The sequence below is a fragment of the Leptinotarsa decemlineata genome, unplaced genomic scaffold (genome assembly GCF_025532065.1).
Source record: "Leptinotarsa decemlineata unplaced genomic scaffold, Ldec_3_MD MMD2_tig00001393_RagTag_RagTag, whole genome shotgun sequence".
Lineage (NCBI taxonomy): Eukaryota > Metazoa > Arthropoda > Insecta > Coleoptera > Chrysomelidae > Leptinotarsa > Leptinotarsa decemlineata.
Window position 1 is genome coordinate 7,945,842 of NW_027412562.1, and position 17,116 is coordinate 7,962,957.

Here is a 17,116-nt window from a genome sequence, read left to right on the forward strand (position 1 = left end):
ATTGTCATTACAAATTAAAATTTGCATATGAGTATCTGTGAAATTAATTGTTCTGACTGCTCTCACAAGTGATATAATTGAATCTTCAATTTTATTTACATGACTTTCAAAATTTGGATTCTTGTCAATTATTGTGCTAAAATACTTATGATTTTTCAACTTGGTTAATTAATTTGTATTCTTTATTAATATTCACTTCAATGTTGTTCACATTTTTCATTTGAAGATTATATAAACTATCTTTTCTAAGTTGATTGTTAAAATGAGGTCATTCAACCACGAATTTTTATTTTTTTCTGAATGAAATAGGAGTACAAGATCACCTGCAAATGAGAAGTGATCATCCATCAAATCTATATTTTCAACTTCATCAACACAGGGTTAATAGAAACGTGGAGCCAAAACCGAACCATATGGAACACAAAAAGTTGAAACTGTTCCATCACTTTTGCAATCATTGCTATACTGATTTCAAAATTGAAAATAATTTTCAAAGAATGACCTGTCACTCCTGAGTTCTTTAATAAAATATGTTATATAACTCAAAAGTGAGAGGTCATTCTTAGTAGTATATTAAACTGCTGTATTGAATAGAACTATACAATTTTCATTTTGAATAAAAAACTTTATCAAAAATAATATTGTGATCAAATAGAAGGATCCAACTTTGAAAAATCCAATTTTACACAAAATTTAAACAAAATGTAATGAAATATGTATGAGATCAGATTTCTGGAAGTATATAGATAAAGATAATTTATCTTTATACTATGCTAGAAGCATATCATAATATTCTTTGGAAGACATTATTTTTGTGAAGGAGTCTTCAAAGGCTTATATTACACAGAAACTTTTCATACGGAACTATTCAGTTCTCCGTTTTATACAAAGCTGAAGAAGAAGAAAACCAAAAGGCTTTTTTCACCCACATAACTAAAACACAGAGTTCTCTTCTTTATTTCAACCACATAAAAATGCCAACATATCGCAACAAGCAAGAATTTAAAATGGTACCTAACCCTATAGAGACGGGTTGGCTGTCATAGTTCATTTTTCACTGCCTGAACCACTGTTCATGCTATTTTTGGCGAGTGCATTCGCTTGGGATGTGGGAGTTGAGCAAACCGGCCATCGGATGCCTGCTTTCACGTAGCCCCGCTGAATACGGGAATGACAGAATCACTTGTGGCTCTGCCGTGATTGACCGTCTTTCCCTAGCTACTCGTGGGACTTTTATGGACAGAATAAACTTAAAAATTCTTTCTGACTGAGTCTATAGAAAACATGGGTGTCGAGCTTATGACTCTAACTGACCTCCCTGTAAATTTAGATCAGGAATGAGTCTACAGAGGAGATGGATGTCGAGTTTACGACACCGACTGACCTCCCTGTAAATGTAGTTCAGAAACGAGAGCTTCTCATCTCCCCAACTCCTGATCCAATAACTGAACCTAAAAAAAAAAAGTTGTTGATCAGCTTCCCAAGAGCGGGGTACCTTATAAAACCGCCTTGAATCAAATTCTTGAGAGGCGTACGCAGAATCTGTCTCAGGTGGAGGAACAAACCCCCCATGAGCAGGTTAGCAAACGTTTGCGCTCAAGTGATGATTCACCAAAACCAGAGGCGAAAAAGCCCTACACGGTTGAACCCAAGGCATCGTCAGGTGTAACTGACGTGCAAAAACCATCATATGGGAAGGTTGTCGCGGGTATTAAGGTGGAAATCTTGCACCTTGACTATCTGACTATCTCATTAATGATGAAACAGCAGAGCATATACTTTTCCGTCCCCGCTGGGGACCGAATCACTATCTTACCATCTGACCTGAAAGACCACTCACCATACAAACTAATCAACTGCGTTAAGCAGCTGGGTTTATTTGGTCGAGTGTGAATAGGTGAGACCCACAATGCACCTTTACAGGTTGCGGTGGAGGGTCGAATAGACCCCACTCACTTTGGACCTAACCTAACCCTATAGAACACAGACAAATGTCAATATCAATTTGACGTTCATTAAAAATGTGGGTGCTTCTATTTACCTTTAAGATAAATACAGAATGCGTGGTGGACTTTAGCTTTTTACACTCTTTCAGATATATGTTGTTAGGTAATACATATCTGAAAAACTACAGTATATACTGAGACGATTAAATAATGTTGTCAGCTTGATGACGTTCAAAAGAACCTATTATGATTTGGGGTCATTCAGGTAACTCCATAAGTGTTTTCAGATGCCACAAGAGAGAGATTCATGAAAACTTTGATAAATTTAACAAACATTGTGATATTTATGAATGTGGAATGAGATCCGCAAGTTTATTGAATCTGCCCAGACAGAAATTAAGAATTAGCAAGAGAAATTCACTAAACTTACATTTGTATAATCATCTTCACTTATCTCTGAAGTCACTTAGCCTCACAAAATTAAAATCTACTATTAAAAAGTTTTTTCTAAAACACTGTTTATATAACATTGAGGAATATATTGACGTGGCAGGGTCTTGTGAAAGATCTCATTAAATCTTAGTTTATTGATTTTTTTTGTAGATGATTGCCTTGCTTTTCAAAAATATTTGAAACTATTCTTTATACTTAATCAACTAGTTGATTACTTCGATAAGAACAAAATCCTGAGTCCTCAGCAGTATGGTTTTAGGAAAAATATGTCCACTTTGGATGCTATCAAGTCATTAACTCGTGCTATAAAAGCTAGTTTTGAAAGAAACGAAAAATTTTTGGGAATCTTCACAGACCTAAGTGCAGCTTTTGATTGTGTAGATCATGACATACTACTGAGGAAAATGGAGTACTAAGGAATAAGAGGAGTGGCACTGAAACTAATCAAATCCTACTTGTCCAATCAATTTCAAGTAATTTGTATTGGAATCAGAGAAGCACTCCTCAGATAATAAGTAGGGGAGTTCCTCAAGGATCAATATTGGGCCCCCTTCTCTTTATTATTTATATAAACGATTTGCCAAATATGTTCTCCTCAAATATCAATTATATATGCTGATGACACCACATTTGGCATCAGTATCAATAAAGGGGAGCGTCCGGCTACAATACTTGGGGAAGTTATGGAACAAGCAAAAACCTGGTTCTTGACAAACAAGCTCATACTCAATGAAAAAAAAAAACCAAAAGTCTCATTTTCGAATCCAGGCTATTCTACAATGTAGAAAACGACCTAGACATGTTGCACACTAAATTTCTGGGTGTAAATATAGATGTCAGGCTATTATGGAACATACATTTTATATATATATATATATATATATATATATATATATATATATATATATATGTTAACTCGAAGATTCTCACGGATAAAGTATGATGAGCTGTTTTCTCGGGTTTCGCTCCGTGTTCTGTGTATTTTCTCCCCATAAGGATTATTTTCACAACGTTTCGGCAAAGTCTCATTTGCCATCTTCTGGTGATGTCTGGTGATGTCACAGAACACGGAGCGAAACCCGAGAAAACAGCTCATCATATATATATATATATATATATATATATATATATATATATATATATATATATATATATATATATATATATATATATATATATTACAATGTAGGTTTTCACGGATGGTAGAATATGATGTGTTGTTCTTCCGGGTGTTCATCCGTTGTGTACTATTCGATAGTCGACGTTTCGCCATCATCTCAGATGGCATTATCAAGACGAGCAGCGAAGCGAAGCAGTAACTCGTCTTGATAATGCCATCTGAGATGATGGCGAAACGTCGACTATCGAATAGTACACAACGGATGAACACCCGGAAGAACAACACATCATATATATACATACATACATATATATATATATATATATATATATATATATATATATATATATATATATATACATATATACATATATACATATATACATATATACATATATACATATATACATATATATATATATATATATATATATATATATATATACATATATACATATATACATATATACATATATACATATATACATATATATATATATATATATATATATATATATATATATATATATATATATATATATATATATATATATATATATATATATATATATATATATATACAATTTGTAATAGACTAAATAGTGCAGTATTTGCTATAAGAAAAGTTAAACAACTTATTAACCAATCCGCTGCAATAACTACTTATTATGCACTGTTCAAATCCATTATTAGATATGGCTTGTCTGTCTGGAGCTCGGCAACACAGTTTCATTTAAATGCTATATTCGTCATTCAGAAGAGGGCTGTAAGATGTATCATAGGAGCTAATTTTGAAGACTCCTACAAACCAATCTTTAAAACGTTGAGAATAATGACACTTTACTCTCTGATAATTTTTGTAAAGTTACTATATGTCAAACAAAACATTAATAGTTACTCTGTTGTGTCCGATATACACGGTCACAATACTAGAAATAAAGATAATTTGATTTTACCTCAAACCTGGTTACAAAGAATGGACGATACTATTGATATTAAAATGTACAATGCCCTACCTCTTACAGTACGTTCTCTGAACTATAGTAAATTCAAAAAACATTTAAAGACATTACTTACGGAAAATCCCCTATAGGGTATTAATGACTTTTTCCATTCACTCCCGGGACCATAGAGCAAAGATGCCTTTCACGATTGTATGTATGTACTGTATTATTATTTTTATTGCACTGTATCTTCTGAAGATTTTATATTTTACTTTTGGCATATGTTAATTTGATGGTATTTTGTGACATGTTCTAAAGCTGTAGCTTTGTTATGAACCAAATAAAAAATTTGAATTTGAATTTAATCTTTGTAACTCCGAACAAGGGTTTCTGTATTTGTGACTTGCCATAAATATACTAGAGTATGTAAAATGGTCAAATAAAGTACTGAAGTGTATCTTGTTTTCAGAGCAATATGAGAATTAGACAACTGATTCCCATATTGTTTGAACTCATTGTTAAGTTCATTGAAGGTATTTCCAGATAATTTCAGATTTTTCATCCTTCATTTTTCTTTACTTTGCCTTCAAAAGTTCGGGAGAATGAAAGTGTTCCAACAACAACTTGAAGAGGAACGATAAGTCAATATGTCGACACTGATCCCTTTCTAGTGAAATTCGATATATTGATTTCAAAGAACACCACACAAAGAATGAATATTCTGATCTTTCTAGTGAAATTCGATATATTGATTTCAAAGAACACCACACAAAGAATGAATATTCTGATCTTTCTAGTGAAATTCGATATATTGATTTCAAAGAACACCACATAAAGAATGAATATTCTGACTTTGATCTTATGAATGAACAACATGGAAGTTTCAATGTATTAATTGAAAGGCCTATGCTAATTCTTGATAGATACCTAATACAGTGAGTTAATTGATTTAATGCGGGCAAGTTATGATTGTTTCTTTAACAAAAACAATGTTACATCCTTGACTTACTTTCATTGTTTCAATATTCTATGGGTGAATGAAAGTAATGGGGTATTGATCTCTAAGCATCTAGCTCACCTGTTCAATCAGTCTATCACAACCGGCAAATTTCCATCACTCTTGAAGACGGCCATTATTATTCCCATTCACAAAAGTAAAGAAACATCAGATATGACTAACTATCGTCCTATTGCTCTTTTAAGTATTTTCTCAAAAATTTTTGAGAAACTAGTTAACGAGAGAATGGCTAACTTTCTGTTGAATTTTAAGGTTCTCACTGACTGCCAGCACGGTTTTCGTAAAGGCAAGTCCACACAGTCAGCTGCCTGTAGTTTTGCTGAAATCATCTATAACTCCCTAGACAATGGTATGCACGTGGCAGGAATATTTTTTGACCTCTCACGTGCATTTGACTGTCTATCTTATGACTTTATTGAAACCAAACTTTTTAATCTAAGATTTAGGGGTGTATTTTTGCAATGGCTCAAACATTTTCTTTCAGACCATACAATGTTGGTAAAAATAAAAGATACACTATCTGATCCTCAACCAATCAGTTCAGGAGTTCCTCCAGGCTCTGTCCTGGGACCGCTTATCTTTCTATTATTCGTCAATGATCTACCCAAATACTTTAACATCAACAACAATAGTCTCACTCTCTTTGCTGACGATACCTCGTTAGCGGTCTCAGCACACAGCCTAGACTGGCCTAGAGGAATTAAAGTCATCAACGGAAAGGTTTTGTAACACACTTCTTAGATTGGAGCAAGTTAAACAATTTGATTGTTAAGTTGAATAAAACAAAATATATCCATTTTAGTTCTTCCATCGGTCTTGATAAAGATTCTACTGTCTTTGATATTAAAGGGGTGGAATTGGTATCAACGAATTTTACAAAATTTCTAGGAGTCTATGAGGATGATTGCTTAAGATGGTCTGAACACATTACAGTCACTTGTAAAAAAGTTAACCAAGCGTACTATGCTCTCTCCAGAATAAAACATTTTATGCCCTTGCATGCCTTGCTGGACGTATATTATAGCTTGGTCTACAGCCATTTAAGCTACAATGTGGTTCTTTGGGGATATGCCACCAACAAAGATAGGGTTTTTATTTCCCAAAAAAAATTATCAGAAAATTATTTGATATCCCATGGAGAGAATCGTGCAAACAGCACTTCATATCATATCAAATCCTGCCATTCTCTTGTATTTACATATTTAAATGCTAACTATACATCCACGATAATTTAACAAAATATAACACAAATTCTTCTTACCACAGTTACTCAACCAGAAATGGAAAATTGTTAAGTATTCCTAGACACAGATCCTCTAAATTTGAACAGTCACCCAAATATATGGGAATAAAATTATTCAATAACCTACCTGATCACTTCAAAACCATGAGTTTGATGTCATTTAAAAGAGAAGTTAAAAATTTGCTCCTGTCTAAGGCTTATTACAGTGTCAGTGAATTCCTTTTAGACGACTTTAGCTGATTGCGGTCCAGACTTTCATCCTGATTTTATTATTTTATTATACATCCAATTTTGACTAATCTTGTTTTTTTTCTTTATATTTTATACATGTTTATACTTTAAAACTACTGAAATATTTTATCTTAATGTATGTTTATTTTCTTTATGTCCTATACGTTGTTAACGTCTCAAAGGATAAATAAATATTATTATTAATAGAAGTGCATGGTGAAAATCATCAAATTGTGTTTGGTGAGAATGGTTTTTATTAAAAAGAGAAATATAAGGGTTATGAAAAACAAGGGCACATGACTGTGTTGAATACTCACTAAATTCATATTCATTTTATTTTATATACATGTGAAGGCTGTGAAGTGTCGTAAGTGTTTGCGGTTGTGTACAATACTCTTTTTTTCATATTTGCACATTTATCAAAATTAGGATCCAAATGATTTTTTATACATAATTCAGAGAAAGTCATCTTGAAATTTATATAAAAAATTAGAAAAAGTATAATAATATTTATACGAAGTATCTGTGTCAGATTAAAAACTGTATCGCCAGTTAATTTTTAATTGTTGTGATTTTATATGATGCTTTATGTACTGCATTGGAAAAACATGTTGACTATTATATGGCGGGGTAGTACTATGCACTTAGTCAGTATACATAGAGGCTGTATATCATTCATACATCCAATCTCGTGTTAGATATGGAATTATTTTTTTGTCAAATTCCACAGATGCCCACAGAATTTTCGTAATCCAAAAAAGACGCTTGATAAGCATACTGAGTATGAAATAAACCGATAGCTGCAAAAATATATTTCCAAAGGTAGAGGTACTAACCCTGGTGGGACTATACACGCTGATCCACAGTGGATGGATAGACGTTTCTGGTGAACCAGATGACGGCTCACTATTCAAATTCAATGGATAGCATATTCGCACATTCTCTACCCAACTAAAAATATTTTCGGCAATGCGGTGTTGCCACTTCCATTAGAAAGCTTTCATTTTTCAAATGGAACACCCTGTATATAATATTGTTTTGGAATCTAAAACAATTACTCGACAACTTTTCTTGATATTTCCCTATACCTATTTGTTACGGTTTTCAAAATATGAATCAATTTAAATTTTTTTCTTTGGAAATCATGACCTTTGAAAATGCTGATATCTCTGAGTTGAGGAGTACTATGGTACCAAAATTTGGTTTGGAGTTAAGTGATACTTGGAGGTTTCCCACACTTCAGCGTAATCTCTGTTACTTCAATACAGGGTGGTAAAAAAATACAGTTTTCTCGTTTGCTTGAAAGAGTGACTGAAAGTTGATTATTTCAAATGGAGCACCTTGTGTATTGATAAATTAGTTAAGGCTTTCGTGGCCGAGAATTTCAGTGTTAGTATCTCCATTCGGGTTTGAAGGCCGTCATAGTTTGGAACTGCATACTAACGTTTTGCCAGCACGAGTGGCTGGCTTCTTCAGAGGTTAATTCATCTTGATGAGTCATCGGTAAATCATCAAGATGAATAAAGCTCTGAAGAAGCCAGCCATTCGTGCTGGCAAAACTTTAGGATGCAGTTCCAAACTACGACAGCCTTCAAACCCGAATGGAGATAGCTACCCTGTGTAATATTAGTTAATGAACTCTCCAAAACACTAAAACATGACTACATACTTATGTTCAAAGGAATGTGGAATTTTCAGTTAAAACATTATCAATCATTTGTTCAATAATCTGAAGAAAATGCCAATAAATAAAATATTTTGAAGATGGTCCTCTATAAATTTACTTTTTTCAATATATGTGATAATTTTATGAAATGTTATGTACCATAGGTGAAAACATCTTTTAATGTGTAATCTTAGTTCATAAGCTATTAGATTTACCCTCGTGGGTTTTCTCTTCTCTTCTTTCATCTTCTTTTAGCTATAACCTGTTTATTAAATCATTAAAACTACTTTTGGAGTCATTGGGCATGTGTTACTTCACTTTATTAACAGTTCTTTATCAGCTATAATATCCCAAGGACATTGATAACTAACGAAATAATTTTATCACAGTTTTCGAAAGCACGTTATTTGGTAACATCCCGACGCCGAAGGCGGAGGGATGTTACCTAAAATAACGTGCTTGAGAAAGTTGTGATAAAATTATGAGTTATTTATCAATGTTCGAGGGATATTCGGTGAGAAAATTTTTTGCAATTCGAACAAAATTATTTATTGAACACACAGTTATTAAAAGAACAATTCGTATAATGATATAACTCCATAAATATTTTCCAAGTGTATTTTTTACTATTGACAGTATTTTTTGGTGTATTTTCTTCAATGATTTTGTCAATTGCCGCATCATTTTGAACACCAAAGCGAGGAAGTGACATTTTCGAAATAAATTGAATTACTGAAATGTCAAACAACTTTATTGTGTTGGTTGCTTAGCAATGTCATGACATAAGTGATAACTACCCGTGAAAACTATCCATGGGTAGTTATCAGTGTAATGATGGTTTCATTGGTTATTTCGACACACATGACTAGAAATAGACAAATTTGATAGGATAATTTTTTTGGCAAAAAATGTTCAGTGTAATGATGGTTTCATTGGTTATTTCGACACACATGACTAGAAATAGACAAATTTGATAGGATAATTTTTTTGGCAAAAAATTTTCGTATGGAAAGTTTCCAAATGACTTGAAAACTAGTAAAGTTGTACCAATACAAAAAATTCCAAATTCCATAAAATCATGTGAATTTCGACCAATTAATACATTACCGGAAAGTGAGAAACTACTAGAATCTGTCATATATAAACAATTATTGAGATATTTGAATGTCAATAATATACTAATGTATATTTTTGCTTTAGGCAAAATCATTCATGTGAATCTGCGCTTCAGTTAACAATAACTAAATGGAAACAATCAATAGACCAAGGGCAATATATAGTGACTGTATTTTTGGACCTCAAGCGTGCATTCAAAACAATTGATAGAAGAATTCTTATAATGAAGCTAAAAAGCATTGGCATTGATGGTAATGTACTTGATTGGTTTATTGATTATTTGTCAAACAGAAGCCAGATCACAAAGATTGACAACTATTTATCGACTCCTATATTAAATGAATTTGGTGTGCCACCATGAAGTGTATTAGGACCTCTCTTGTTTCTGATATATATTAATGATATAAGCTTTGTTCATAATTGTGATTTCATAAATTTATTTGCTGATGATACACTACTTTGCGTTACCAATAATAATCTGAATGAAGCAATTTGTAAAATAAATACATCATTGGAAACTATGACAACCTACTTGAATACAAATAAATTGAAACTCAATTCTGCTAAAACTAAGGCTATGATTCTAACTACTCCCTTCAAGTATGCTAACCTTGACATATCTGAATACCACATAAATATTGAGAAGACAGAAATTGATATCGTTACTGAATTCAAATATCTTGGTTTTATGCTTGATAACAATCTCACTTTCAATAAACATTTTTTATATACTTATAAAAAGATTTGTAAAAAATTATATTTTTTCAGTCGTATATCAGCTAGTCTCTCAGCTTTCTCTAACATTACTGTGTATAATACAATCATAAAGCCACACTTTGATTATTGTGCAAGTTTGCTCTATTCGTTAGATCAAAATAAAATATCAGCTTTACAGAAACTGCAGAATAGAGGTATGCGTATAATATTAAAATGCAACCGTTATACAAATATATCATTAATGCTGGATCAGCTTCAATGGCTCTCCGTGAGAGATAGATATTATCTAAATACAATGATTTTCATTTTTAAAATTTTAAACAATCATCACCCTACCTATTTTAATGACTTCATTGTTTTCAACTATGATATTCATAGATATTCTACAAGAAATAATGCAAATTTTTATTTACCTAGATGCAATCTGTCAAGTACTATGAAGTATATGTTCTATAGGGGTTTGAACGATTTCAATAAATTACCGAATGATATTAAAAAAGCTCAGACTGTTAAGGAATTCAAAAAACGCCTTATCAGATTCATACAAATTGTGAACTGAATTTGATACCTATTTTATATTTTATATTGTTTTGTCTTTAGATAAATTTATATGTAACTACCTGTATACTTATTTTTATTTGTATTTTTTAATATTGGTCTTGTCAGAAAGTTAATAATTTTTTTAATATAACTATATGTAATTTTGTATGTAAATTATGTTTTTCCTATTTTCAATAAACTGTTATTTTTATTATTACAAATTGTGAACAGAATTTGATACCAATTTTATATTTTATATTGTTTTGTCTTTAGATAAATTTATATGTAACTACCTGTATACTTATATTGATTTGTATTTTTCAATATTGGTCTTGTCAGAAAGTCAATGTGAATTTTTTTTCTTAATATTTCTACATGTAATTTTTGTATGTAAATTAGGTTTCCTATTTTCAATAAACTATTACTATCATTATTATTAACATGTTCTACACCCTCTTGGTATTATGTATTGTACACTTGAACAAATAAAAATATCTATCTATCTATCTATCTAAATTACATCAGATCCTGTTAAAAACTTTGAATTTACTTATTCCAACTAATGGACGAAGAACTATCACTACTTTCTTACCTCTGGTGCCATCCATGCAGCAGAACCCTTGTTATTTGTCATGTAAGTATTCTTATCTGCTGCAGTTCCAAAATCACAAATTTTTAGAATAACACCTCCGTTTATCAAAAGTAAATTTGGAGGTTTCAAATCTCTATGTATCAACGGCTTTGGTTGCATTGCATGCAAATATTGTACACCCTGAAAATAAAAACAACTAAAATAAAGCCTCAATTATATAAATTGATAGTTAACGCAGAATGTTTACAAATCAAAAGAATTTGATAAATTTGAACTGTTTTTTTCTTCGCTATATAGTGTCTAGTAAAATTGTAGTGTTGTGAGAAAAATGGTTCAAGTCCTACCTGATAAAAAGGACTTTAAAACCCTCCCAATGTGACTTATACCACATACTAGGTTGTTCTGTAAATCACTCAGATCCCAATCTTTGAGCCAAGTGCGTACACAAAACATAAGTGTCTTCCCTCATTGGAGGGAAGCCGATTGGCAGTTAAACGATGTTGAAATGATTTTTCTTCAATTATTTTGGTGCATTTTATTATTGATGAATCTTCCTTTAACAAACCACTCGACAAATAATATAGGGAATGGATCCCCAAATGATTGTTCAAGCAGTGAACAATAAACATATTTTACATACTTTGAATACTTGAAAGAAAAACATTTGAGAAAGAAAATATTGAAATAACCCTTTATTGTGAAATTTTCAACAAACAAAACTTGGACAAATCTTTCACTATACAATAGGTTCTTCAGGTGGTTTCGTAAACTGTTGAGTAGTAAAAATCTTACAATAAAGTATTATCTGAATATATTACCATTGAATTCTCATCAACAACTGCAATTCCATCATATTTTTAAGCAAGAAATGAAAGCATTCCTAATCAAAAATATAATATATAATATACTGGGAATATTTTGTGACTTTCCTAAACAATGGTGTAACTGTTTTTTGAATACAATACAATTATAAAAAATGATGTATATGCAAAATTAGTTGAAATTTGAATACATTTTCAGAAAGAGATGATATACTAACATCAACTGCTATTTCATAATTAGAATCCATACCTTAGAACACTGATAAGCCCAAGACATTGCATGGGCCAGGGAATATTCAAAGTTCGAACGATGTAAAACATTGAACAAAGAACCCCCTTCAGCATATTCCATAACAAGACAAAACTGTGAACCCTTCGTACAGGCACCATACAATTTCACTATGTTTTCATGATCCACTCTTGAGAGTTGACGTACTTCTATCAGAAAGGATTTTTTCTCTGCTTCACGAGTTATGTTTTTTACAGCTACTAATGTACCACTCCATATCCCTTTGTAAACCACTCCAAAGCTGCCCTCTCCTACAATCTACAAATAATTATTCATTCACTGTTGGAAGCTGACATTTTCAATAAAGATTCTATTTGAAATACTTCTTAAAAGGGACCAAACAGCTAATTATCATTTTGTACTCTTTGCATGTCAAAAATATAACTAATTTTTGATATTGAATAACACAATGAATTCCAATGAAAATATTGAAATTATTTCAATGTTTATATTCTCTAACATAAAGCAGCTCGAGTAGATTTTTTTGAATTTGCAAATTACTTATTTTTTTGCTGGAATGTATTATTTTCTTACTTCTAACTGTTGTATCTCATTGTGATCAATTTCTCTGACGTTATATTGGTTTTCATGATCAGTTTGATCCGTAGTGGCCATCGAATACTGTTTTATCACATATTTGTATAAAACTATTTTAATTGTTCGAATTATTAATAAATAGTTTAGAATATTTATTTTTTAGTAAATCTTTGGTTAGAAATTTAAGATCAAAAAATTAATGTCAGAAGTCGAAACGTCAAAGTTGACATCAGAAACAATATAGCGTTTTCCATTGTTAAAGCCAGTGTTGTATTACACTACACTGGTTCTGGCAATTACCACCAATGGTGCAAACGGGAAATTCATCGTCCAGATACAATGTCTATCGGAAATATCAGAACTGAACCAGAAGATAAACAAAAACAAAGTCCTGTCAGCTGTTTTTACGATCGTGTTTTTTTGTGCTTTCAGTCAGCCAAAATAATTTATTTTACCTATTTTTCAAGTGTCCATACCTATAATTATCACACAAAAATATTTCCCTCAACAAATTAACCATTTAACAACTTAAAACACAGTAAACCTCAAGACTAAAAACCCAAAACTATAAACATAGCCTATGTTTCAGCTATTTCGATCATCGTTTGAATAGCGGTAGAAATTATTATCAGAGCCGTATATTGAGGCAGTGTTTGAGTGCAGAGTGTCCTGGAGCGAACATTTTTGAACCCATAACCGGAATGAAACAGCTTTTTTAGATTATGGGGTAGTTTACTTTTTTATGCAGTGTTTTTGTTTTTCATTTATTATTTTGTTTGAGAGAACATTCATATTTCCTTCAGCCATAATTATAGTCATAATCAGTACAAAGATGCATAAAAACCATAGTATTTTTGTCAAAACTGTCGACGCGAAAAATAAGATTGACCCGACTTTGTGTACAGAATGGGCCAAATTGGACACCTTTAAAGAGAGACTCCTCTTTTCAAACAAGATTGATGAAAACTGATGGCTGTTACTGAAGGTCAAATTTTATGACAAACTCAATGATGAAAACCGCATATCGATATCTATCATCGTTTCTGAGTTACAGCATGTTTTTTGAAAATGTGCATTTTCGAAAAGTTGCAGTAACTTTTTTCCCGTCAACAATTTCATGTTTCTATAAAAACATTTCCAATGCAGTTTTTTACGTAGAATTAAATGGTGTAAAAAACTTATTTGTTCAAATGAGATGTCATCAATAGAGTTTTTGATGGAAAACTATTTTCTTTTCAATGAGACAACCTGTATATTCTTGTATAGTTCAACAGAGCTCGAAATTACCTTTCCAAAAATGTGGCACACTCGATGTTTGAAATACAGAGCTTATAGATTTTTTCATGTATACTTTGAAACGCACACTTTGATGAAGTAGGCTTTGGACGATATGGCGATATAACAGAAATAAATGTTTTAGTAGTATAGCTATCAAACGTTGACAACGCTTTTCGCAGCAATAGGTAATTAAAACGCATAGTTTCAATAAAACTGATAACAATTCATACTATATTTACTACCGTATTAGGAATCACACGTTAAAAGGTAAGACCTCGTTAGGCCTTAGCTCGCTCAAGTTCTCAACTTTTGAGAGTTGTCGTTCGTATGGAGGCGACAGCTGATTAACGGAAAAACAGATTTTATACAGAACAGATTTTTTTTACTGATAAATGAAATTTCAACAATCATAATAATAATAATGATAAAGAACAAACAATGAGATATATTTCTTCAGAGAAGGTGTTTGAAATGTATACCAGCTTCTCCTACACACAGGTTATACCTTTCCTCGTAGAATTAATCATTTCAATAGGAGTGAGAGAAGCAAAACTTTGTATCATGCTGCTTTTGGAATCATATTCCAAAAGCATTTTGGAATATGATTCCATTATCTAGTGTCCTCAATGTAACTGTTACAAGTATAGCATTGAAAAAGTTCAAAACAATTTTCTGAGATATTTTCATTTCAAAGAAACAGGTAACTAATATGACCTTGATATATCCAAAGTAGTTCTACTTGAAAAGTACAACATTCAAACCCTCGAGAAAAGAATAGTATTTGCATACTTAATATACATATATACTTTTACCAGATGATACATGATACACAGTGAAGTGAATGATCCCTGTGTTCTATCAAAAAACAATTTCAATGCTTATGAAACTAGATCGTTTTGCATATTTTATATTGAATCGGCAAGAACAAATTATTATCAAAATGCTCCATGAAATGCTATGTGCAATGCCTATAATAATGTACAAAATGACTGTGATATCTTCTTCTAAAATTTTACTAGTTTTAGAAATAGGTTGTATGAAATTGTTTAACTTTTGTTGAATATTTTTTTTAATAACTCTTTCGTCATTTTGTTGTATGAACAAATCTATTTGTGATATTTACCTTTCCTACTATGTAACTGGGCCATGGTCTGTAGAGTTTGTAAATAAATGAATTAGCAAAATTTGATGCCAAAAAATTGGTAACAATTACAGTGTTGTGAGGTGAAGCTCCGTCTGAGCTACATTAGAGGCAATTCATCAACACGGGGTTCAGTATTTTACCTTAATATATCTAAATACTCCTGACATGTGAGAGTGCTATTATAAATGAACGGTGCCGATAATTCTACCCCTGAAAACCGAAGCCCACACACTAAATCCAAATCTTCCACAATTATATGATGATTTTGTTGTGCCCAAGTATAAAAATTGTAGGCGTTGAAAATGCCGGTACTGCTTACATAAGCTTTATCTGTCCAAACAATTTAATGAAAAATCACGCACTTGGTTACAACTTTACAGGAACCACCCCCAAAAAGCCATGCGGCGTTCAAATTCTCCTGGTCTGAGTTAATGAACTCTTCTGGTCTTGTATGGCTTGAATTTTGAATTTGTGTCTTTTCAAAATCCTCCTAACGTTAGTCCTTAACGTTAGGCCTGACGATATTTTCAAACTTCGCGTTGACGTTTTAGTAGTATTCACAACAGCTCCTAAAACGACTATTTCTTCCAACTTCTTATCCGTATTTGATTCATATAATTTTGGATTTTTCTTTTCAAATTGACCACCATCAATTAGGTTGTGTCGCAATCTTGCGAAAAGTCTCTATATGCATATTTCAATAGAGCTCAAAATTACCTTTCCAAAAATATAGCACACTTGATGTTTTGCTAGAGTCATCTTTGAAATACAGAGCTTCAAGATTTTTTCATGTAGACTTTGAATTTGAAACCCACATTTTCATCAAGTAGGCTTTGGACGATGCGGCGATAAAATAGAATGCAAATCTTTACTGGTAGCTGCTAAATTTTGATTTGAGAAGTGAAGCAGCTTTTTAATCAGTGGTCTTATTTGTTCAATTTTCAAACACATTCGCAATGAAGTATGAGAATTATAAAAAATTGCAGGAGCAGCAAGCAATTTGTATCACGAGAGGTATCCAGAGAGGAAATAACCTTTTATCAGAAATATACAGTTTCATTAAAAAATAGCTTTCCATCAATAAATATTGGTATATCATTCGAAAGAATAATTTTTCACACCATTGAATTCTACGTAAGGAAGCGTTGCGGAAAAAAGTTTTCATAGAAATAAGAAATTTTTGACAGGAAAAAAGTTACAGCAACTTTTAGAAAATGAACATTTTAGAAAAACATGCTGTAACTCAGAAACGATGATAAATATCGATATATGATTTTCACCATTGAGATTGTCATAAAATTGGATCCTCTGACACAGCCATCAGTTTTCATCTATCTAGTTCGAAAACAGAGTTTCACCCACTCTGTACATGTTGACAGATGATGCTAGATTCGACATTGTCAAGCTGCCTTACATGAGTTGTACTCAGTTCCTCTGTGAATAAAATATTGATTTTCATTG

At 31.9% G+C, this 17,116-nt stretch overlaps 1 protein-coding gene across 1 annotated transcript in view; it reads right to left on the bottom strand.

The window, feature by feature from the left end:
• LOC111506663 (mitogen-activated protein kinase kinase kinase 7) overlaps window positions 1-13,437 on the bottom strand; it is a 167,267-nt gene extending 153,830 nt beyond the window's left edge. The window contains exons 1-3 of the mRNA XM_074175941.1: window positions 13,231-13,437; window positions 12,658-12,954; window positions 11,587-11,766 (exon numbers count right to left, since the gene is read on the bottom strand). Of these exons, the coding sequence (XP_074032042.1) occupies window positions 11,587-11,766; window positions 12,658-12,954; window positions 13,231-13,311 (558 nt within the window). The 5' untranslated portion in view covers window positions 13,312-13,437. The remainder of the gene's footprint in view (window positions 1-11,586; window positions 11,767-12,657; window positions 12,955-13,230) is intronic.
• Window positions 13,438-17,116: the final 3,679 nt, after the last annotated feature.